At 45.9% G+C, this 24,154-nt stretch overlaps 1 protein-coding gene across 3 annotated transcripts in view; it reads right to left on the bottom strand.

Moving 5' to 3' along the window:
• The window catches only part of LOC120931860 (ankyrin repeat domain-containing protein 26-like), a 138,271-nt gene extending 114,380 nt beyond the window's left edge, over window positions 1–23,891 (bottom strand). For all 3 annotated transcript variants that reach the window (XM_040343752.1, XM_040343753.1, XM_040343751.1), the window contains exon 1: window positions 23,562–23,891. In XM_040343752.1, coding sequence (XP_040199686.1) covers window positions 23,562–23,767 — 206 coding nt within the window. In that variant the 5' untranslated portion in view covers window positions 23,768–23,891. The remainder of the gene's footprint in view (window positions 1–23,561) is intronic.
• Window positions 23,892–24,154: the final 263 nt, after the last annotated feature.

Genomic DNA, 24,154 nt, shown 5'->3' with positions numbered 1-24,154 from the left:
TGTGAGCACAGGACCCCAGATGGCAAGTCACTTTTTTTTTATTTTTTAGAAAAAAAATAAAAATGTAATATTTTTTTTTTTTAATTCTTTTTAGTTCCTTTTTTATATATATTTTTCTTTATTTCGTCATTCTCTAGGGTGTTTGTGAGTGAGTGATAGATAGATAGATATACACACATACACACACACACAAAATGTTTGGGGGTTCTAATTAGAGGGAAGGACATGGCAGTGAAAACAGACAGGGGAAGCTCTATTAGCATTGCTGGTTGTCTTGTCATACCAACGGCCACCGCAAGATGGCGCCAGATCACAGAAGGAACCATAGGCCTGCAGAAGGCTGCAAAGCCGTGGCCTAAATTACCGACCGGTGCGGCCAAATGCGATCGCGTGGCGGGGGAAGTGGGGCGCACGGAGACGCAGGATACCTCCCAGTTGTGCCACCCCAGGTGCCAGGTCACCAATTCTAGTCGCAATTGCGACCTGGCACCCAGGTTTTGTCAAACCCTGGTCTAATCAGTAGTACACAGCTTACGACAGCCGATGATGACAGTTTGTCCAACAATAGCCGTAGGGACAAACGCTAAAACTTTGCTCGGACAATAGCCCATCGATCGTCAATCGTTTAACCAGCATGGTATGCGTCCGCTAAAAATCAATCAGAAACACAAAATTAAACCGGAAGGAGATGGGACAGCGTAAATGCTCCAAACACGTGTGTACACACACACACACACACACACACACAAACAGAAATTTTTTATACTTTAATATGCCTCTACAATACAAACGAAAAGACAAAAGATGTGGCAAACACAGGGGTCACGCGTATTTGACATCATTTCTGATACGTAGCTACGCAAACAGGAAGGTTTTCCAGAATCGTAAGAAATAAAAAATAAATTAAAAAAACGTACATTTCGTAGAGCGCAAAATACACTGTTGAATTCAATATTAGTATTATGCAACAAAATGCAAAACGATAAGTGGTACGATTATCTGATCGTGTGTATGAGGCATAAGACTGGGATGCCATTAAAGTTCAAGTGCGTGTAAAGGCAGGCGCCCCAATAATGTGTATATGTATATATATATATATATATATATATATATATATATATATATATATATATATATAACATTGGATAACCCCCATGTTGTAAAGCGCTGCGTAAACTGTTGGCGCTATATAAATCCTGTATAACAACAACACATTATATTTTGGGTTATTTTTTTGTTTTACCTTTTAGCCAATGGAAATAGACTAATATAAAATCACAAAAGTATGACGAATCTTAAAAATGAAAACATGTTAAAACAATAATAAATAAGCAGTAGCACAGAGACTACAACTGAACAATACAATGGAACATGTGTGGTGCAGGGTTCCTATGTCAGTGTGAAGCGTCCAATCCCAGGTTTCTATAACAACCATGTTATATATCTTTAAACACCAAGGAAAAAACAAATTGCAGTTGCTGTAAATTGACAACCTAATAAGTTGCCCTAGAGAATTACCGTATGTGTAAACAGTTTGGTGTTAATAGGAAGACAACAGTTCATAATTTCTCCAGCAGCTGATACAAGTAACTAAAACCAAAACAAATGATAATCAAGAATGAGCCCCAAAAATATGTTGTACAACATTTTTTTTTTCTACAGCATTTCATAAAAAAAAGGCAGAAAATCAGCTTTCAGTCACCATAAATCCTTAGGCCTTTCACACGGAGCGGACCGTTTTTGTGTCCGCTCCGTGTGTGTCCGTCGGATCCCCGCTGAGCTGTCGGCGGATAGGGCGGTCCCCGCACACAGTGCAGAGAACGCCCTGTCTCTCCTCCGCTCTCCCCTATGGGGAATCGGATGCAGACGAACCGTCTGTCCGTCTGCATCCGATCCGTTCCGCCGGACGGACGAAAAATAGGGTTTTCTTCCATCCGCAAAAGCGGATCCTGACGGACGCGGATGGTTGCGGACGTTAGCGGATGCTCCATCCGCTAACGGACGCAATACCATAGGGATGCAATACAAGTCCGTGAACGGACTTGTAATAAACGGACAAACGGTCCGCTAGTGTGAAAGAGGCCTTAGTGATGACAGTCCCAAAGCAAAAAGGAGCGTAATGCAAGTCACGTGACCGGCCCCTCTTCCAATCACACAGCGAGAACTCAGGAGACACTGCACGATCCACACTGTGACCAGCATTTTATAATTGGCTTATAAATACAGACACAGTGTACAGTAAGCAGTGTGGTGTCCAGAAAAATGCAGATAACATTATCCTCACTCCACTATGAATAGGTCACTAAGTGGCTGCAAATATCTTGCTACCAACTTCACCTATCCTGGACAGCAGTGGAAGAACGAGAGCCAATCAGGGCTTTGCTCACTGCCATCAGCCTCTCTTCCAGAACAGGCTTACAGGTGGATGACCTAAGTAGCATGCTTATGTTCCCATTATTAAATCATAGGCTGCTTTTGACTAGGGGTGCACTGAATGGGTTTTTTGGTGCCGAAACCGATACCGAAAATGAAAAAAAAGACACTAGGCCAAAAACCAAAACCGATACCGAAAATTAGATGGTCAGAGACTGCGGACATGGTACAGGAGATGGTCAGAGACTGCGGACATGGTACAGAAGGTGGTCAGAGACTGCAGACATGGTACAGGAGATCAATGCAGCCTCACTAGTGCCTGTCAGATGCAGCCTCACCTGTGCCTGTCAGTGCCTTCGCTCCTCGCAGCCAATCTCCGTGTGTCACAGAGCTTAACTACACAGGCCGCAGTAACAATGTCCCGCCTCCTGTGATCACGTCACACTGATTCAATGTCCCACCATTGGATCAGTGTGCCGTCTGTCACAGGAGGCGGGACATTGTTACTGCGGCCTGTGTAGTTAAGCTCTGTGACACACGGAGATTGGCCGTGAGGTGCAAGGGAAGGGAGGAGGAATAGAGAGGAGAGGACTGTGGCGCGCCACACCAGAAAGACACCCCCATAATGGGTGGTACCAGGCCCGCCCCATTTTTGGCAAAATTCCCTAAAAGGCCATTTTCAGGCCAAAATTTTTCTGCAGCCAAAATTTTTGAGCATCCCTACTTTTGACGAATGACCAAGATGTACGGTGTAAAGGACAACTTTAAGAATTTTAAAATGCCTGCAAGTTCTTTAAAATATAAATCTGTATACATATCTTTTTTCCCAGGTGTCTTTGGTCTGGTAACATGCCTTCTTCTCCCTCCAGTGGTAAGGCTCTCTTCTCCCTCCAGTGGTAAGGCTAGGTTCCCAAATGCTGCAGGGAGCTGCACCACATAATGACGTGGTGCCTCTCTCAACAGCATCCTCATCATGTCCAGGGCTGGCCATGGTGCCCATAAGAAGGGAGTTGAATGAGGTTAGCAGGCAGAGTGGCGGAAAGGGAGTGAATATAGTAACCGGAGTTGTATTATTTTTTTTTTAAACTGTCCGGGGATCTATTTTTTTTCTGCCCAAGCTGGAATTAGCCTTTGCCAGTGTATTCAGCCGTTTGGCTGGAGATTAGATTTATGTAGCGCTGGTATAAGAGTTTGGACCAAAATAGATATTTACATTTTTTTTTATGTGGAGAAGATTGATTCTGTTGTTTTTGCCCAATATAGATGAATACATAAAAAATAAAGAGATTATATCAGGACACTTGAAGAAGGCTAGTGTTTATGTCAAGGGCACCCCTATTTTATGCTAGGGAGTTAATAGGGGATATTTTGAACCTTGGGTGTTTAAGTATTTAACTCTTGTAGACACATCTAAATGCGCCTAAACGCTAGGCGCGTTTAGTGATTGAGTTAATAAAAAAAAATTAATTTCAATTGTCAGAATAAATCAATATTCTGGCCAATGAAATGAATAAAATGGCGCACCTGAATGTGTCTTAACATGCCTTAGCATGTGTCTTGCAGCCTGCATGTTTGACTAAGGGTCTGGTATCGATTTTATAGGGGACTGTAACGATATTGCGCGCTGGACACGCGACTAGCTGTTGTGTAAGAACCATACAGCAGCCATGTTGTTTTAAAACAGTATAAGCAGTGGAAAGAAACTCACTCCCTCCCTCCCTTATTCTCAGGAATTCATAGGCATTCTACTTCAAAAGATCTGTTATCTCCTCCGAGAAACAGAGCAACCTAGGTTTCTTAATGTCTCCTGGCAGGGTTCCTGGCCTGTCGTAAAACTGTCGTCCTCTCACCTCAGAGAGTCCACAGACCCCTGTCGTAAATGCCTTCGACTCATAAACGCTGAAGACTAAGGAATAAGTATGAACGTTACACATGTTTCATAACTTCCAGCTAACTCATAGCACAGCCCAACAACAGACATATTTAGTTTCCTCAGATAATTTGTAACGTTTCGAGCCCAGACATGAATATGATCAATCATACGGAAGGCCCCTGGCCCCATTTATTCATCATAGGTAGATTAACCATGGTAGACTTGTCACGTTTGGACTTTTCTTAAAGCAAATATCACGCTCTACAATAACACGGATGTTGGTAGTCTGTAACTATTAGAACTGCAGAGATATGAATATGTATCACAAAGTGTACCTGGGTTATGGGCGTGAATGTGGACCCTCCCAGTAACCAGCCCCTAAATCAGATGACCAGACAATTGGTTACTGGTCGTGTCAACACCCCTTTTTGATCGGACAGAAAAGAGGAGATGCCAAGTCAAGGGAGTGCTCCTTTTACCATCCAAGCAAGAGCATCTGCCAAGTTTGAGAACCGATTACCCAGTTCATCGATCGAACTCTGATCAACCTTGGACATTAATTGCAAGTATTCTTCTTCTTCAATTCTACCCTATTACTTTGTCGCTGTATATTGTCGTTATCTCTTTAAAACATATTTTTCTGTAACACTTTATTGCATCAAGTTTGCCCTTTTCGTAATAAACCTTTTATGTTGAAAAGTGCTAACCTTGTCTCTAAAACTCTTAATGCAAGCTATGAACGAACCTCTGCCTTTTGAAGAGCGCTACTGGTGTAGAGTAAGGCCTCTGAGCAGACGCTTATTCTAAAATCCTAATTGGTATTGCTAATTGACGGGAGTACCAACGCTTCCTTATCAATGTTGGTGGTGGCAGTTAAAGGGTTAATTGTGTCATTAGCCCAGTGACAATCGCTCTCAGGCTACTAGCACTTAGATTGTGGTCCCGCAAGCTGGGAAATTTTTGTGCTGGGCGCAGCTGAGAGTGGCATTGTTATGCAAGTGACAGCGTGGTGTGAGGTCGGCCTGTCCTTCGTCGCAAGTTGGCGCGGAGGGCGGAGATCTGACACTCGCGTTCGTCACAGACCACACGCACTTTTTTTTTCTTTTGGAGCGTGGGGTTGCCTTTAAAATCCATACTTGACCGAAGGACCCGATATGGATTTTTTGGGGGGGAACCTCACAATTTTTTTTTCTGGCATGGGTTCCATTTAAAAGCCATATCAGACCAAAGGGCCTGGTATGGATTGGAGCGGTGCCCATCTGTTTAAATTGCTCTCTCAGTTTCCATGCATGCGATTGGTAGCCGCTATTGGTGACTGCAAAATAAGTGCATTCCTTCATCCCCAGGGGGTGCGTTCCAGGATTACAAGATCAAAGACAAAAAAACAGAGGGGGGGGGGGGGGATTACAGTACAGCTATGTCTAGATAAGAAACTAAACTATTTAGCAAGAAAGCTATTCACCTTGATTCCATCTCAAGATTTAATTTTCAGCTTCAACTGAAGTGTACTTTTAGGAAAGGAAACAAATCCGATTAAAAAATAAATAAAAAAAATGTGCTGCGTTTATTATACTTATCCTTGAAGAGATTTAGACAATGTTGCATGGATACTATATAACAAGACTCTAGAGGGAAAAAAAGCAAAATAAACTCCGGGAGAATACAAGGCAGCTGGCAGAAATGCCCTTCTTACAAGGTCCATAGAGATTATACCATGCTAATCTTAGAATTACCTTCCGTAGCCTGCAGACAAGTCTGCTTTAATAGGTCAAGCCTACATAAAGATTGTTAAACAGAAGAATGAGCCATGGTCTAATGGAGTTACTTATACTTCTGATAGAAGGACTTCCATTGAAATAAATAAATAAAATAAAAACAACAGAATTGCATTTAACTAGAGGATGCAAAACAACTAAATGCATTTTAAAAATGTAAAACTACACAGTGAAAAGGTGGCAGAAGGAATGTGTAAGGAATGTAAATGTAATGACAGAAAACAATACAGAGCAGATCTATTCTGTGACAAGACATGTGAGGGCACATTAATGAGCACCTTGCATATTTGACAAAAGATGTTTGCAGTGGTTACCATGGCAGCGAGTACACCAAGATGCCCCACTAATACAAGGGAAATGTGAACTGGAAGCAGAACAGTCATTAACATTTCAACTGAAAACAAGTTGCACAACATTGGGAATAACTGAAAAAGAACCACGCCAACAACGCTAGTCATCTGATTACAGTTAAATAGGGTTATGGGTTATTAGCGGAATCCAGACCCGGTATGAATGTAGTTCATATAGGATAAAGAAAAGTGTATCAAATGCCTAGTCTACAATTCCGGACCAAGAAACATATGCTGTACTGCTAAGCTGATCTTGCACATTAAAAGGCAAACGAGAAATAACTGTAAGATTCTCTTATCTCCTGCCATTTACACAGATGCTTCTATCCTTTAAAAAAAGTGTGGACATGAATGGCTGAATACGGGTCACAGGAGTGCAAAACGAAATGTACCCCTGTGACCTACAGGAGAAGTCAGGTCAGAAGAGCTTTGGCCATACTTCTCCTTTAACCACTACCCGACTTTATATGGCCGCGGGGTGGTTCTGAATCTCTAACTGGCCGTGTTTTTACGGCCTCTGCGCGCATCCAGCGGCATGGGCACGCGCGCTTCCTGCAGCGGTGCGCACGTGCTCGCCGCATCGCTGAGATGCCGATGCGAGTGCCTGGCGGCCGTGATGTCCGCCAGGAACTTGGGATCGGCGGCTACAGGGACAAGACATGGAGCTCTGTGTGTAAACACAGAGATCCATGTCCTGTCAGGGGAGAGAGGAGACCGATCTGTGTCCCTTGTACATAGGGACATAGATCGGTCACCTCCCCCAGTCACCCCCCCTACACCTACAGTTAGAACACAATTCAGGGTACACATTTAACCCATTCCTCACCCCCTAGTGTTAACCCCTTCAATGCCAGTCACATTTATACAGTAATTAGTGCATATTTATAGCACTGATCGCTGTATAAATGTGAATGGCGCCAAAAATGTGTCAAAAGTGTCCGCCATAATGTCGCAGTCATGAAAAAAATGCTGATCGCCGCCATTAGTAGTAAAAAAAAAATAATAAAAAATAATAATTCTGTCCCCTATTTTGTAAGCGCAATAACTTTTGCGCAAACCAGACGCTTCTTGCGATTTTTTTCCCCCCAAAAATATGTAGAAGAATACGTAATATCCTAAAGTGTAGAGTATCTTTGGAAGGTAGGTCATTTTGGGGCTCCAGAAAGTATAAGGGGGGGTGTTATCTTAATGCATGAGGCTGGGTTCACATTGCAGCACAAAGCGGCTCACAGCAGGGGTCCAGTGCGTCCCTGTTCACCGTTTCAGGTCCGATTTCAGTCCGAATTTATCACCGAATTCAGGCCAGAAGACACAGAGGACTCCTGTGCAATATGCATCGGAGTGACTCAGGAGGTGACTGGTTCACACATCTCCAGACATGCGAATTGGATGCAGAGTATTCCGTATCCAATTTGCAATAATGTGAACCCAGCTCAAGGCTTGGTTCACACTATCTTCACATGCGGCTCACAGTAGGGGTCCAGTGCGTCCCCGTTCACCGTTTCAGGTCCTATTTCAGGCCAAATTTTGGGCTGAATTCGGACCTGAAATGGACCAAAAGACGCACAGCATTTTTGCAAATTTGCACTGGAGATGTGTGAACCGGCTCCATAGAGAGCCAGTCAAAATCCCCTGCTATTGTGAATTAGATGTGTGGGAAACCGGATCCAAATCACATAAGTGTGAACCCAGCCTCAAGGTAAAAACATCGTACTTTTAGAACCACTTTCAGCTGGCCATACATGGATCAATATTCATCCAGTTCAGCAGGGACCGTCTAAATATTGATCCATGTATAAGCAGGCTAGTTGTACACAAGTCGGTCCATCTTATTGATTTTTTTTGTTCATCCTACTGGCTGAATGAAAAAGGCTACTCATCTATGGCCAGTTTTAGTCCAGTTTGTCTTGCACAAACACCGACTGTCAATACAGACATTAGGACCTGAGGCAGTGGAGCGTTCTGCACAATATACATTCCTAGACTCTCCTCTCCCTCTCCAATGCTCTCATTGTTTAGTGATTACTTTAGCAGTGAAGGAACTTTACTTTTTTTCCTTGAATCTGCCTGGACTCCTCAGTGAACAGACCCCCCCCCCCCCACAGAAGATGTGCTGTGAGGCCCCCCTAATAGGCCAGCTGGGTGCAGGGTCTGGTACAAGGGGGGACTACCTTTACTCTTAATGACCCAGTCAAAGAGTTTTTTTTTCAGTTGCCATGGTCACTGGGAATAGTCCAGCTTTGCAGACTAGGGCCCGGATTCACAAACCACTTACGCCGACGTATCTCGAGATATGCCGCGTAAGTCTATCTATGCGCCGTCGTATCGTGGGCGCATATTTACGCTGGGCGCATTTTCCGCTCCCATTGATTTTCTATGCACATATGCAAATGAGGGAGATACGCCGATTCACAAAACGTAGTTGCGCCCGGCACATAATATACGCGGTTTGCGTAAGTCGTACGTCCGGCGTAAAGTTATTCCCCATATAGGAGGCGCAAGTCATGCAAAGGTATGGACCAGGGAACACAGCCGTCGTATTTTACGTCGTTTACGTAGTACGTGAATAGGGCTAGGCGTAGGCAGTAGGCAGTGATTAGACGTATCTTAGGCAGTTGTTTCTACGTAATTCTGAGCATGCGCACTGGGATGCGTCCACGGGACGGCGCATGCGCCGTACGTTATTCGTAACTTTATGAAGCTCAGTCCTTCATTTACATGGGGTCACGCCTCATTAGCATGGCTCACGCCCACTTCCACCTACGCTGGCTTACGCTCAGGAAACCCAGCGTAGATTTGAGAGCGACTGGGGGCGAGTGCTTTGTGAATACTGTGCTTACATCTGTGCGCTGCGCCGGCATAGCGTAAAAGATACGCTACGGCGGCATAAATATGCGCCGATGTATGTGAATCCGGGCCTAGGTATTTAAAGTGTATGACTAGTCAATTGACAATTTGACATTTTGGAGGTTGTGTAAAAATACAGCTAACAGACTATTCCTTGGATTGTGGTGCACCTATTGCTGATAACCCATGGACATCTTTGTTATCTTACAAACATGCAAGAAGTACAGACCCCTATAAAAAATAAAAAAAAAATAAAAAAAAGATAAGATCATACATATAGGGCTAAAAAAAATGTAAACGCTTAAAAAAATAAAAAAATATACTTGCTCATTCTCTAAAACAGCTGCACAGAGTCTACAGCGGTCCGTTTTTAACACAAAAGCACCTATGCAGTCATTTTCCCCTTAAAAAATAGCATACAGGGGCAATCTTGCATGGTGTAGTGGGTAGCAAGCTGCACTTCGGTGCAGCAGGTTGACTGTTCGGATCCACCATGAAAAAATAAAAATAAAATAGCATACATTTACCATGGGAGTTATCAAATACATTACAACTTTCATGATATAAAAAGGGCTGAGAAGCCCTTGCTAAGAAACCTCCATAGAGTGCACTAATGCCCTGTACACACGATCGGTTCATCCGATGACAGCGGTCTGATGGATTTTTTCATCAGATATCCGATGAAGCTGACTTTCATCAGTCGTGCCTACACACCATCAGTTAAAAAAAACGATCTTTTTCAGAACGCGGTGACGTAAAACACAACGAAGTGCTGAGAAAAATTAAGTTCAATGCTTCCGAGCATGCGTCAAATTGATTCTGAGCATGTGTGGATTTTTAACCGATGGACATACCCACAGACGATCGTTTTTTTCTATCGGTTAGTTAACCATCAGATCATTTTAAAACAAGTTCCTAATTTTTTAACCGATGGATAAATAACCGATGGGGCCCACACACGATCGGTTCGTCTGATGAAAACGGTCCATCACAGTCGCGGGCCACAATGAGCAGAACAGGTGGATGACAGGGTCTGTGCCATGCTGTATATGCAGAATGGACATGGACACAGTCCACGCTACTCTGTGGGCCCGCCAATTCAATCCGCCCAGATGGAAGGGAACAGATCCTTCAGTTTTTTTTTTGCAGATTGGATTGGAGATAAGTGGGGGTAAATGGACATAGAGGTGAATGAAGGGTGCGATTAGGTCAGACCAATCATGTGAAAGGGGTCCAAGGCTGCTATCACACTGATGCGCCACGTGCACCTATGGCTTTCCTGCAGATTAGCGGGACTTTGTCATAGACTTCCACTATATCCTGCAGGTGTGGTGCACTTTCTGAAAGTGCACCAAATTTGCCATTGATAACAAAAGTCTGCGCTACACCTGTGGATTAGTTTGAAAGCAGCCCAGTAACCACTGCACATCAAATATGCCCATTTGTACACTGTGATTTCAGTAATAAACGTACCTTTAATAACAGTCTTCCATTCAGGTATCACCAGCTGATGCTGTCTGAAGCAGAGTGTATTTGCTATTGCTTGTGACAGGAGCCGATGCTATACAGAAAGCTTCATTCACAACACTGATGCTCTGGGATGGCGGATAAGCAACCTGCGATCTGGGCTTGCCAAACCACCATCCCAGAGCAGGAGGTTGCGGGCCACATCAGAGGGCTCTGCGGGCCAGTGGTTGGGCACCCCTGATCCAAGGCTTGGAATTTTCCAGCTAATCACTATCACTCCATCTCCATAGGCACAGAATTGTGCATTGCATAATGCCAATATGAGGGTTTCAAAATGATCTTCAAGTGCACCGGTACCCAGACTTATAATACTCTAAAACAAGCAGCAAAGGAGCGTTAAAACAAGCATTCACTGGGTTCTCTAGCTTAAACTAAATTTCATTGTGGGCCACTTTATCATTATGGTTGTCCTCAGAAGGGCCAGTTGTATCTGAAAGACTATATAAATGTATCCAAGGCTTCCCCCCCTCATGGAATAGGTGCAGGAACCCAACCATGCCCCCCCCCCCATTTTGAACTGCATCACAGACTGGGTGTGGCCAAATTGCACCAATAGTGGGAGGATCTTAACGGGGCAATAAATACCAGAAGCAAGTTATGTGCAGAGTATAGGGAAGCACTATGTACAGAGTGCAAGGTTTAGAGGTGTGCTAAGCAATTACAAACAGAAAGTGATGACCCCAACAGCCAATCGCTTCCTCCGTGGGAAATTACCTCACAGGATCTGACCTCACAGGATATGAATGTCAACACAGGAAATCCTTTCAACAGGGTGGGTTTATACAACAACCAATGAATAATGGCTAGGGGAGTCTTTTTAACGTGTGTGGGCAGGCACAGTGCGTATGTTTTAAACATGGACGCTAACTGGGACCATAACAATTCAAAAGCTCCTGTTTTACCATTGGTATGAATGATTATACCTCAGACAGGAGGCTCATATCTTATGCATTATCTTTCTTTAATAATGCCCATAGCAGAAATACAGTAAACATTTATTGTAACTTAAAAGAAAAAATTCAAAGAACTACCCTTCCCAGCAGTCCCTGGGCCAGCGTAGCCCCTCCCAGACCGTAATCTATATAAGGGACTGTCTGAGGTAACCTATTCCTCTTTCTTTCTGCTCATGGCAGAGCACACAAGATAAGTATTTCATGTACCTTTATTATTTACAAGATAGGAATTTCATGTACCTTTATTATTTACAGGATAGGTACTTCTTGTATCTTTATTATTTACAAGATAGGTGTTTCATGTACCTTTATTGTTTGATTGTATATATGGTCTCTGATACCGAGTGCCCCGGTGTCGGGTGATTTTGTTCAGTCTTGACTGATATGTTTGAGGTATTGTGGAACATGGGGAGTTTCCCTGGAATTCCTCCCTGATACCGAATGCCCCGGTGTCAGGTATACTGGGGGTTCTCCCTGCTATCCCCCGTTTCTGCGCTTTATTTCTGTCTGCCTGACACCGGAGCGGTGTCAGGCAGATATGTTTGAGAGGCCACGTTTGTTTGTTTCCAATTCTTTGCTCGGGTTTTTTCCCTTTCTTTGACGTCGGAGCACTGCGGCGTCCGTGCGGGATCCGCGCTGTTTTTCATTCGCTCCCTCGGCGGGCGCCATGCCTGGGCAACTGTCCCCCCCCCCCTCCCTCCCTCCCTCCCCACGCTCCCCACCGCGCGCTCAGGTGGGGGGCGGGGTCTCCGCCGCGGCCGCTCCTCTCCTCTCTTTCGGTGCCTCTCTCGGTATCGAGAGCGAGACGGGGGAGAACGGTTCTGATCGACCGTTCCGTCCCTCACAACCTCGGGCCAATAAGAACTCCAGAGGCCGTAGTCTCGCGAGACTTCGCCTCTGGAGTTAGAATCTCGTCAGGCTCCCCTCACACCGCAGGATGTCCTTCCCAGCGGTGTCGTAGCCAGGAACCTGCTGCTGTTTCACCATGCTTTCAACCACTAGATGGCAGTACATCTTTTCAGATATAGATATATATATATTTATTTCATTCCAATGAATCAATATCTAATAAATAAATAAAATTAAATAATTTAAATAACCGAATCTACAATAAATAATTCAATATATACTCAAATTATATTTCTGGGGAATTTATTCCCTAGAACATATACCTTATTTATCCTAATAAATAAACATTCAATATGTAGATAGATCAATAAATCAATAAATTAAATAAAGAAATTATAGCATGTTTATCTCCGGGGAATTTATTCCCTACAACATACTCCTAATAATGAATTAAATAACTATCTAAGGATTGAATGAATAAATACATTTATTATTAATGATATTATTATTAATATATATTATTACTTATAATATATAACTAAATCCATTATTCAATTTTACATATAATAAATTATAGATGGATTATACAAATTATATATTCATTATATAAATAAATTATACAAATATGTATAAAAAATTGTATTGAATTGTACAAAGATTCTACAATTTAGTGAATATCATGGCATTGCTCATGCCGGTACCCCGGATAGGGTGGACACAGTCCTAGGAGGCCAAATCTCAACAGTGTTACACAGTTGCCAAAACTGATCGGTAGACCAATCTTTACGACCATGGCGTCGGTTACCCCCGCCTGCACACCATATGCCCGGACCATCCGGCAACGGTCTACCGCCCCTGAGAAGGGCTGGGCGTTCCAAAACGCTGCCACGTTTCTGTGGCCCTTGACTCCCCGACAGGGGAAGTAAATAATATGTCCCAGGCAGTACCCTACCCGGACTGCGACCCACTGCCCTCCCAGACTCCGACCGACCCCCGAGCCTCGGGGAGATGCACATTGCACATACAGAGGCAGCGATCCGTTAGACGGACTAAGCCAGACCCATTCGTGGACTCTTCCAGAGTTGTCCGCGGAGTCTGAGGCGGCTAACACCTTGAGTCTGAGGTTGTAGATGATGAGAATGATGATGAGTGTTAGGGCAGTGGGCACATGGCGCTCTATGACGACGCCAACCCTGTTCCCAGGGTGACACTCTATGGATTCTCGTAGAGAGCCATTATAGATCCGGGGGCGATATGCCATCCACACTCCGATGACTGGGCACCTCCGCCCGAGGTGATCCAATATATCACATAATGGACCCGGAGATCGGTCGAAAAACTCACCGAATCATTTTCAGGGCGTAACCCCCTTCCTTTACCATTTATGGCTGTGCACACTCCCGAGGTGAACCCCATACCCTGGGGGTATCCCACCATACACGGGAAATCCCCCAAGCTGGGAATAGAGAGGTCCTTCGGATCATACAGACCAGGGCCTTGGATCTTTGGGACCTATCACCATCATCCCACACCTTAGTGAGCAGGCCACGCCGCTGAACAGCCGACTGACCGGTCCCAAATCGGGGCTGGGCCCAACGGGCGGTCGCCTCCTGGGATGCGTGGACACTACGGGTCCGACTGGACACCGCCGCTCGAATCTTAACGTGGCTTGTTTCCCAGCTGTCTCACCTAGCCAAATCAGACCCCGGTCCGACCACCGAGGGCAGGCTAGTCGGGATCACGCTGATTAAGATATTCCAAGACGGTAGGGCTCTATTCCATCCCGGATGAGCCCAAACGTCATCAAAGTCTAACACGGTACAGTGCCGGTCTATCAGGATTATAGGACCGGAGATGGACCTAGTCCCTCTTTCCTCGGTCTTTAGACCTGAATACCGCCCTAATAGACAACGAATTGCAGGGCCTCTGGTTCACCCAAACGATAGTGGAGACGGACCCGCTCTCCCCGGGTTTCCCCAACAACGTCTTCCTGGTCAGGAAAGGAGGGCGGTTATCGCCCGGTAGTAACTTGAGAAATCTCTCGTAATTACCGTATACAGTGACGACATTCTGCGACACAAAGGGTGAGGTTGATTATCTACTTGGACGACCTACTCTTAATGGCTCGTACCCCTCGCCTGGCGAACGAACACGCCTCCGGGACAGTCCCCCATAGATCACGGGGAATCTATCCTCTCCCCATCTCAGGAGGTAGAGTTTTAGGGTTCTTGGTGGACACCAACCTAGTGCTCCTTCGGCTACCCATGACCACTTGGCCGCCATCTGCACGAGGTCAGTATCGTGCTGGGCTAACGACGGGTATCCTTACGCGGACTGGCTCGCCTGGTCGGCCTGTTTCTGGCGTTAATCCAGGCCATTTGTCCAGCTTCTTTTCACTATCGAGACCTTCAGAGTCTCAGTCCCTACGTCTTTGCCAGGGGATTCACTGTGCATACGTCGTCACTCTGGACACGGAAGCCATAATTGAACTACGGTGGTGGCTACGTCAGGTCGACAGACGGCACGGCAGGTCCACCTGCAACTCCACGACGGATTCATCTTGGAATAGGTTGCCAACCACCTCGGTTGGGGTACTCGATGCGGTCCCTCGTCCACAGGAGGGGCGTGGCCCACAGCGGAGTCTCTGCTGCACGTTCACACGTGGAAATCCTGACGACCGCCTTGCCATCAGGACTCTAATGCCACACACGTCCACCTACGGTGTGTTCTTGCGTATGGACACCGTATCCGCGGTCCAGTACGACCTTCGCTTGGGGGGTCCTTGACCCAAAATCCTAACGGATCTAGCAAGATCTCTGACATTTCTGCCTGGAACGCGACATCGTTCCAGCTGCGAAATGTACCCCAGGCACTTCCGCTATGGTGTTAGATTGGAATTCTCGTTACCCGCCCAATTCCATCGACTGACGACTGCACCGGTCAGTGTTCCTGGCCCTTGCTCCCTTATGGGATCCTTTCTCTCCCCAGTCTGTACGGGGATCTGCACCCTCTATTCACGACGCACGTCCTACTTCTCTACGCATGGTTGGGTTTTCGGGGTGTCGGTCACGGACAGCGACCTTTTCTTTTATAACGGGGGTTCCACTTGCCTTGATCTAGGCCTTGGGACTAGATATACATTTCGATCATCCGGAGGACTCTGGGTTAGTTGGTGATCAACGACAAGTTAACCTCATGAAGGCGTTCGTCTGAGATGACCAACTACCTGGTGGACTCGTTTGAGTCCGGGAGGTCCTATAGCTCCCCTGCGCCTTCCCCCCTTCGAACTCGGACTACCGCTCCCTTGTAGACTTACTACCGGTGGGATAACACCCATGGTGTACCGACTTAGTAAGCGTTAAGTTTCAACGCCCATCATACCCAGGGTATCAACGCTCTTGGGAGGTGATCAGTGGTCCTGACCACGCGCCAGGACTGGGGGGACAATCTCACTCTGTCGGAGGTTATTGTCGTTTGAGCTACTGCCCCCTCGTGTCTGATTCCGTCAGATGCATATCGGGTGTCACGACGTTGGCCATTCCAGGTGTCGGATCCCGCCTCGGAGAGCCGGGGTTTTTCCGTTGTGCGTAGGACAGCGGCGGGACTTCATCGGTTTTTTCTACCCGTTCTTCCCCGCACATCGTACTCCGTTGTCTACGGATTTCTTAGTCCTTCACGGTCCCACTGCGATCTTCGCATCTCTTCCTACTCCTCATTTCTACGCTAAACCTCAGTTTCCGGTTTCCTCAGCTACGCTAGCCAGAGGGGTACGATCAATCATGGAAATGGCAGGGTCTTACGTAACCCCGTTGGGCGCCCACCCCTCCAGAGGAGCGGTGGCTCCTAGGTCATCACCCCGGGCGGCTCCCTATAGGATTTACGGCTAGCGGCGGACTGGTAACCACGATTGCTTTCCGCCAATTCTGCTTGGATCGGAGGAACACATATCTATATCAATTTTGTAGTTGTTTCATTTGTTATCTATATATGCATTGTTATAGCTTTGAACTTGCATAAGATATGAGCCTCCTGTCTGAGGTATAATTCGAGATTTTCCTAGCTTGTGACGGAAAATATTGATTATATGAAGACAGGAGGCGAGTATCTTCCCTCCCGACCCAACCCTGTCACGAGATTGTCTCTCTCTCGTTCTAGACTGTTGAACCACACACCCTGCAAGTCGGAGGCTGGTACGCCCCGGCAGTTCGTTTTCACTAACCCCGTCGGGATTGCTGTTCCGTTTAGATCCATGGGTTTAGTTCACCGCAGATGGAGGCTCCTACTACGTTCCAGATCCGGAGTCGGGATGCCGTTGACTGAATCCGTTGGTCCATGTTCCTGAAGACGACTGACCGGTCAGCTCTGAATGGTTTTGGTTTTCCTATAGTCCCCGTTGGGATGAAGTTGGTCCGGATGAAGTTGGTCCGTGTTGGCCTTGTCCTTTCGTTTCCTCCAGATTCAGATGTTGTGTTCCGGTCGGAAGGTTCCCGGCAGCCGCGGAGATGTCTAATTGGACTTTCAGTTCCTGTTTACACTAATTCGCATGAAGAAAGAGGAATAGGTTACCTCAGACAGTCCCTTATATAGATTACGGTCTGGGAGGGGCTACGCTGGCCCAGGGACTGCTGGGAAGGGTAGTTCTTTGAATTTTTTCTTTTAAGTTACAATAAATGTTTACTGTATTTCTGCTATGGGCATTATTAAAGAAAGATAATGCATAAGATATGAGCCTCCTGTCTGAGGTATAATCAATATTTTCCGTCACAAGCTAGGAAAATCTCGAATTATTCTGCGTTGTTTAGAGAACAGCGCATACCCAGATTATACTACCGTTCCTGTTGATGGGAGATTATCTGCAGGCGTACGCTACGTATCCTGCCATGTGTTGATCAGGCACACAGAGACACACCAACGTACATCCCCCAACTGGTGTCTTTGCAGAGTAAACACATCCCCCTCAGGACGATCGTTCTGTACATCGCACAGGGGCCCTTTTGCTGGCAGACATATCCCCACTCTGCAAACACCTCTCTCCAACCTCAGGAAGTTTTAACAGGGACTTAACCAGCGTCAGTCTGTCCCAGGCAGCTCTTTAGAGCGGGATGCGGGAGTACTAACACTGGGAGACACTGTGACAATACATATTAAATATGTCTTTATAAAATGTACACAACAAAGTGCAGTTGCCCTCTGCAAGTGCAGTTGCTCCAGAGCTTTGTAAATGAGGTAAGGCTTCACTTTGCAAAGAATACCCAATCACATGCAAGGAAAAAAAATGCATTTTTGCTTGCACATGATTGGATGATGGAAGTCAGCAGAGTTTCTGCTCATTTACTAAGCAGTCTTTTTCCCTTTAGTAAATCTCCCCCATAGTCTCTCTCTCTCTCTCTCTCTCTCTCTCTCTCTCTCTCTCTCTCTGTAAGTCTCTCTATGTGTGTGTCTTTGTATATGTCACTGTGTCTCTCTTCATCTGTCTTTTTGTGCCTCTCTTTAAATACACGTATTAGCCGTCTCCTCTGTAAAATAAGAATTTAGAGAAAAATAGCTAAAGTATGTTGGGAAAGGCAGTTGTTTACCTGGTCCTGAGGAGATGAGTTGGGGAAAGTGAAAGTAACCACTTGCCGTCGCCGCACCGTCATCATTATACGTCCACAAGGTGGCTCTCCTAGGCGAGACCACGTAAATGGACGTCCTACCTTTTAGCCGCCACTAGGGGCGCACGCCCCCCGCTCGCCCCCGACTCCCGTGCGTGTGCCCGGCGGGCGCGATCGCCGCCGGGCACACGCGATCGCTCGGTACAGAGCGGGGGAACGGGAGCTGTGTGTGTAAACACATAGCTCTCGTTCCTGTCAGCAGGGGAAATGCTGATTTTCTGTTCATACAATGTATGAACAGAAAATCAGTGTTTCCCCTAGTGAGGCCACCCCCCCCCCCCCCCCCACAGTAAGAACACACCCAGGCATACTTAACCCCTTCCCCGCCCCCTAGTGTTAACCCCTTCACTGCCAGTGGCATTTTTATAGTAATCTAATGCATTTTTATAGCACTGATCGCTATAAAAATGCCAATGGTCCCAAAAATGTGTCAAAAATGTCCAAAGTGTCCGCCATAATGTCGCAATACCGAAAAAAAAAAACGCTGATCGCCGCCATTACTAGTAAAAAAAATATTAATAAAAATGCCATAAAAATACCCCCTATTTTGTAAACGCTATAACTTTTGCGCAAACCAATCAATAAACGCTTATTGCGATTTTTTTTACGAAAAATATGTAGAAGAATACGTATCGCCCTAAACTGAGGAAAAAAAATGTTTTTTTATATATTTTTGGGGGATATTTATTACAGCAAAAAGTAAAAAATATTCATTTTTTTCAAAATTGTCGTTCTATTTTTGTTTATAGCGCAAAAAATAAAAAACGCAGAGGTGATCAAATACCACCAAAAGAAAGCTCTATTTGTGGGAAAAAATGGACGCCAATTTTGTTTGGGAGCCACGTCGCACGACCGCGCAATTGTCTGTTAAAGCGACGCAGTCCCGAATCGCAAAAAGTACTCTGGTCTTTGGGCAGCAATATGGTCCGGGGGGTAAGTGGTTAAACACACTTCCTGCTCGGTCAGTCAGGCTGAGGCAGTAGGTGACACGCCCCCTTCACTAATGCTGTGCATGAGTCTCCCCCTCATGTCTGTCAATCAAAGGTGAGGGGAGCGTGGCAACAAAGCGGAGCGATCGGACAGGATGGTCTTTTCCCTGCTAGACCAAGTACAAGGCTCTTAAGTTGTAATAGATAACGGTTACATTCTGTTTTCTGGGTTACAACCCCTTTAAAAACAACTGTATTTACATCAGAACGCTGGAAGTCTGACAAAATTGTATTCTCCAAGACCACATTTACACGGGGCAGATCTGTCCGCTGATCCTCACTTAGAGCCCATTCACACAGGGGCGACTCGTCAGGGGCGACAGCCACCTGACGAGTCACGTCCCACTCTATTCAATAGAACCGTTCCGATAGGAGCAACGCAAGTCACTCCGACTTAGAAAAAGGTTCTTGTAAGACTTTGGGGGCGACTCGGGGCAACTTGCATTAACTTCTATACAGAAGTCATTTTGCAAGTCGCCTCTGAAGTCGTCTTCAGGTCACCTTTTCGAGTCGCCCCTGTGTGAATGGGCTCTGAGCAGGCAGGTGGCTTGTCTGTGTCCACTCCACTCCACAAAAAAGCTCTATATGTGGGAAAAAAATTATAAAAAAAAAATGTGTTTGGATACAGTGTAGCATGACCGCGCAATTGTCATTCAAATTGCGACAGCGCTGAAAGCTGAAAATTGGCTTGGGCAGGAAGGTGTATAAGTACCTGGTATTGAAGTGGTTAATCTAGGTTCACACTGAATGTGGCTTTTAAATTATGCGCCTTCACTTGAAATCGCACAATTGCAAAGCCTCTCGTCAGTGTGACTTGGTTGACATTTGTGCGATTTCATGCACAGATCGTGATTGAATCTCATGCACCTGAAATCGCTAAAAGTAGCGCAGGAACCACTTTTTCAAATAGGCGTGGCACTGCAAAGTCAGCGTCGCACCGATTTGAAGAGTTTCATTGCCGGAAATAGGGTGCGACTTGTCATGCAATTCGACAGGTCCAAATCGCATGACAAGTCGCACCGGTGTGAACGGGGGGCTTTGAAGAGATTGCAAAATGTCCAGTGTGCATGAAGCCTTAAAGGGGAACTTTACTCATAACAACTTGCTTCTTGCTGGAGGCTGCCATTTTTCTGAAGGCCAGAGCCTCCAAACAGCAGGAAATCATAAAGGAGAACTAAACCCATTGATTTAATAGTTTCAAAACACAGTTACATTCCTGGGATGCCAGGATTGCCAACTGTCACATTGGCTTGTGTCTTCAACCAAACTGTCAAACCATCAAATGGCTGATGTCCTAACTGATCACATGTGCAGCACCAGGGCAGTTGCAGTTTAAACAGAAGATGGTTGCTTGGCTGTAAAGAATAGGAGGGTTAAATTCCACTTTTAGACCCCATTCACACGGAGGCGGTTTTCAGGCATTTTAGCGCTAGAAATAGCCTTTAAATAATGCCTGAAAACCGCATCCCATTCAGTGAGTCTTTTCACACTGTGGGCTGTGCACTTGCGGGACGTTAGGAAAAGTCCTGCAAGCAGCATCTTTGGGGCGGTTTGCGAATGCTTTACACAGCGTTTTCCAAAACACCCTACTCATTGAAATGAATGGGTAGCTCTTCCAAAGCGCCTGAAAAGCACTTCGGAAGCGCCGCAACACTGGTGCTTTTAACCCCTTCTATAGACCCTCCTGTCATTTCCAGTCATGGAAGCTGCCATCTTGGCCTCTGTTTAAAGAGGAGGTTCCGCCGATTTTTTTTTTTTTTTTTTTTAAAGTCAGCAGCTACAAATACGGCAGCTGCTGACTTTTTAAAAATGAACACTTACCTGTCCAGCGCGCCCGCGATGTCAGCAGCCGAGGCTGAGCAATCGCTCGGCCTTCGGCTGCTTCCATAGCCATCCTCGGTGAGGAAATCAGGGAGTGAAGCCTTGCGGCTTTACTGCCCGATTCCCTACTGCGCATGCGCGAGGATCGCGGCGCGCTGTCACTGGTCCCCGCTCTCTCCTGGGAACAGTGTTTCCCAGAAGACAGCGGGGGGAGTGACGTCACAGGCTGGATTCCCCGCGGGGATTAGAACCCGGAAGTGGTGCAAATACCTGTCTCAGACAGGTATCTGCACCCCCCTCCCCCCTGAAAGGTGTCAAATGTGTCACCGGAGGGGGGGGGGATCCAAAAAGCGGAGGGTCACTTTTTGTGTGAACCTCGGCTTTAATCTTCAACTGCCATGATCCTGCACATGTGATCAGTTATGACGCCAGACTTTGGAAGGTTTGACAGTTTGGTTAGGAGCACAAACAATGTGACAGTTACATTTCGGGCATGTGACGGGAATGTAACTGTTTCTTGAAACTGTTATGCCGCGTACACACGATCATTTTTCGGGTTGTAAAAAAACGCTGTTTTTTCAGGCTCTAGAAAAAAACAATTTTTTTTTTTTCAACTTGATCATTAAAACGGCCTTGCCTACACACGATCGTGAAAAAAAAATGCTCTAGCAAAGCGCGGTGACGTACAACACGTACGACGGCACTATAAAGGGGAAGTTCCATTCGCCTTGGGGCTGCTTTAGCTGATTTTGTGTTAGTAAAAGACGATTCACGCTTTTCTGTCTGTTACAGCGTGATGAGTGTTCCGAACGCTAGTTTTACCAGAACGAGTGCTCCCGTCTCATAACTTGCTTCTGAGCATGTGCGGGTTTTTCACGTCGTTAAAGCCCACACACGACCATATTTTACAACCCGAAAAACGACAACGTTAAAAACGTTGTGAAAAAATAGAGCATGTTCGCAAAAAAATTTTTTGCCGTTTTTCAGAACCCGAATAATGCTCTGAAGCCCACACACGATGGTTTTTAATGACATTAAAAAAAACACGTAATTTTTTAGAACCCGAAAAACGGTCGTGTGTACGCGGCATTAGATCAATGGTTTACTCTGCTTCAAGCCTGGGTTTCCACTAGAGCTGCACGATAAATCGTGAAGAATCAAAATTGCGATCTTCTTCCCTTCTCGATCTTCAAAACAGCATGACACAATCTTTCTAACAAGTGCAGAGAGTTCTCACAGCTGGAAAAACAAAATCCAGACAGCCTGCCAAATTTTAATACAACACAGAATAAGTGGACACAAAGTATCTTTTCATTCTTTTATCAAAAGAAAGAACTCCGGTGTGTAGATGGAGGAAGTTTTACCATTTAAAGACCCAACCTTTGACATTTGTTGCTTACATGTAAAAAATCATTATTTTCTGCTATAAAATTACTTGGAACACCCAAATATATATATATATATATATATATATATATATATATATATATATTAGCAGAGACCTCAGGGAATAAAATGGTGGCTATTGCAATATTTTATGTCACATCATATTTTTGCTGTTTTTTAAATGCAGTTTTGTTTGAAAAAATATATTACAACGAATAAAAAAATAAACAGCAAAGTTAGCCCGATTTTTTTTTGTATAATGTGAATCATGATCTTTATTCTAAGCAAAAAAATTGCGATTCTCATTTTAGCCAGAATCGTGCAGCCCTAGTTCCTACCACTGTGATGCGGGAACCAGCGCAATTCCAGTGTCGGTTCATGCATCACATCGCCCCCACAGGCAGTTCACACTGCCCTCTGCGAACCGCAGTGGGTGTCAATACAATGTGATTGACACCCCAGATCAGTTTGCAGATCGCAATGCGAACTGTGAATTCGGACAGGAATCAAATCACATGGGTGACACCCATGTGATGCGATTCCAGTGTGGGGGAGGTTCCTGCACCTTTTTCGTGCGAATCCAATGCGAGTTCAGCCCTACAACAGTATGGCAGTATTGGCATTACACAGACATCGCATGTGATCGGCACAGCAATGCAGTGCGAATAACATCCAATGTCTGTGTTTGCAAAAGTGTGAACCCAGGCTAAAGCTGAACATTTTTTCCCATGCAGTGGGGCTATGCTGGTTTTTGTCTAGGGCATTGGAGAACAGAGATATACTCACCTAATCCTCCCAGTGCAAACCCTGCACCCCCGCAGTCTTGTGCGGTGGGCTGTTCCGGACATCATCACGCCCATAGACCTGCTTTGGACATGAGGACGTCAGGAACAGCCCACTGCTGGATAGCAGGCGAGCACCGTTTGTCATTGGAGCGGAGGCTCAGGTGAGTATAAAGCTTTCTGCCCCCTAGATAAAATAAGCAGTTAACCTTTGCAGTGGGGCTGGGATTCAGGTTGAGCTTTAAAAGCTGAAAGCTGCACTTGTAATGATCCAGTAATTAGGATCGCCTGCCATGCAGAACCCTGGAGATGACAGGCAGAGTCCCCCGAGGTGTCCATCTCTGCTGGAGGAGTGCAGGCTGGTCACGTGTTGCTCACTCACCGGTTCTCTTTATCCACTTGGTTGATGTCCTGCTTGTGCAGCAGCTGCCTGATCTTGGGGACATCTCCGGCGGAGGTAGCCCGGTGTAACTTGCTCAGGTCCTTGTCCTTCAGCTCGTAGCCCACAGACAGCACACTGCCGCTCTCCGAAGGGCTGGGAGAGGGCCCGCTCTTCTTCTTCTTCCCGATACCGAAGAACTTCTTCATCTTCCCGGAATGAGCCCCGCACACCGACAGCCCATACCCACCCGGACACCACCGTCACCTACAGCCCGTACCCACCCGGGGGCATTACACAGCCCTGGCTGCCAGTTACCAAGTCCCGCCCCCAAGCGTAGCTCTGTTACTAAAGACTGCAGCCAATCAGGGAGCGCGTTCCTTCCATGATGCTGCGTGCTGTACACACAGCTGGAACTTCCGGTCTGCTTCCCAACAGTCCTTATGTGATGCTTTTGTGGTGTGTGTGGTTACAGAACGTTATCAGCAGTCCCTAACTGGCCTTCGTTAGGAACCCCTTCCCTTTGTGCAGAGAGATCTGTTATTATATGTACTTTTTAGTTACCCATGTGGTTAGATGGCAAAACTAGAACTTGT

This window comes from Rana temporaria, chromosome 3, assembly GCF_905171775.1.
Source record: "Rana temporaria chromosome 3, aRanTem1.1, whole genome shotgun sequence".
In the NCBI taxonomy this organism is placed as follows: Eukaryota; Metazoa; Chordata; class Amphibia; order Anura; family Ranidae; genus Rana; species Rana temporaria.
Note: the sequence above shows the minus strand (reverse complement) of the source record. Positions and strands in the feature narration are given on the sequence as shown.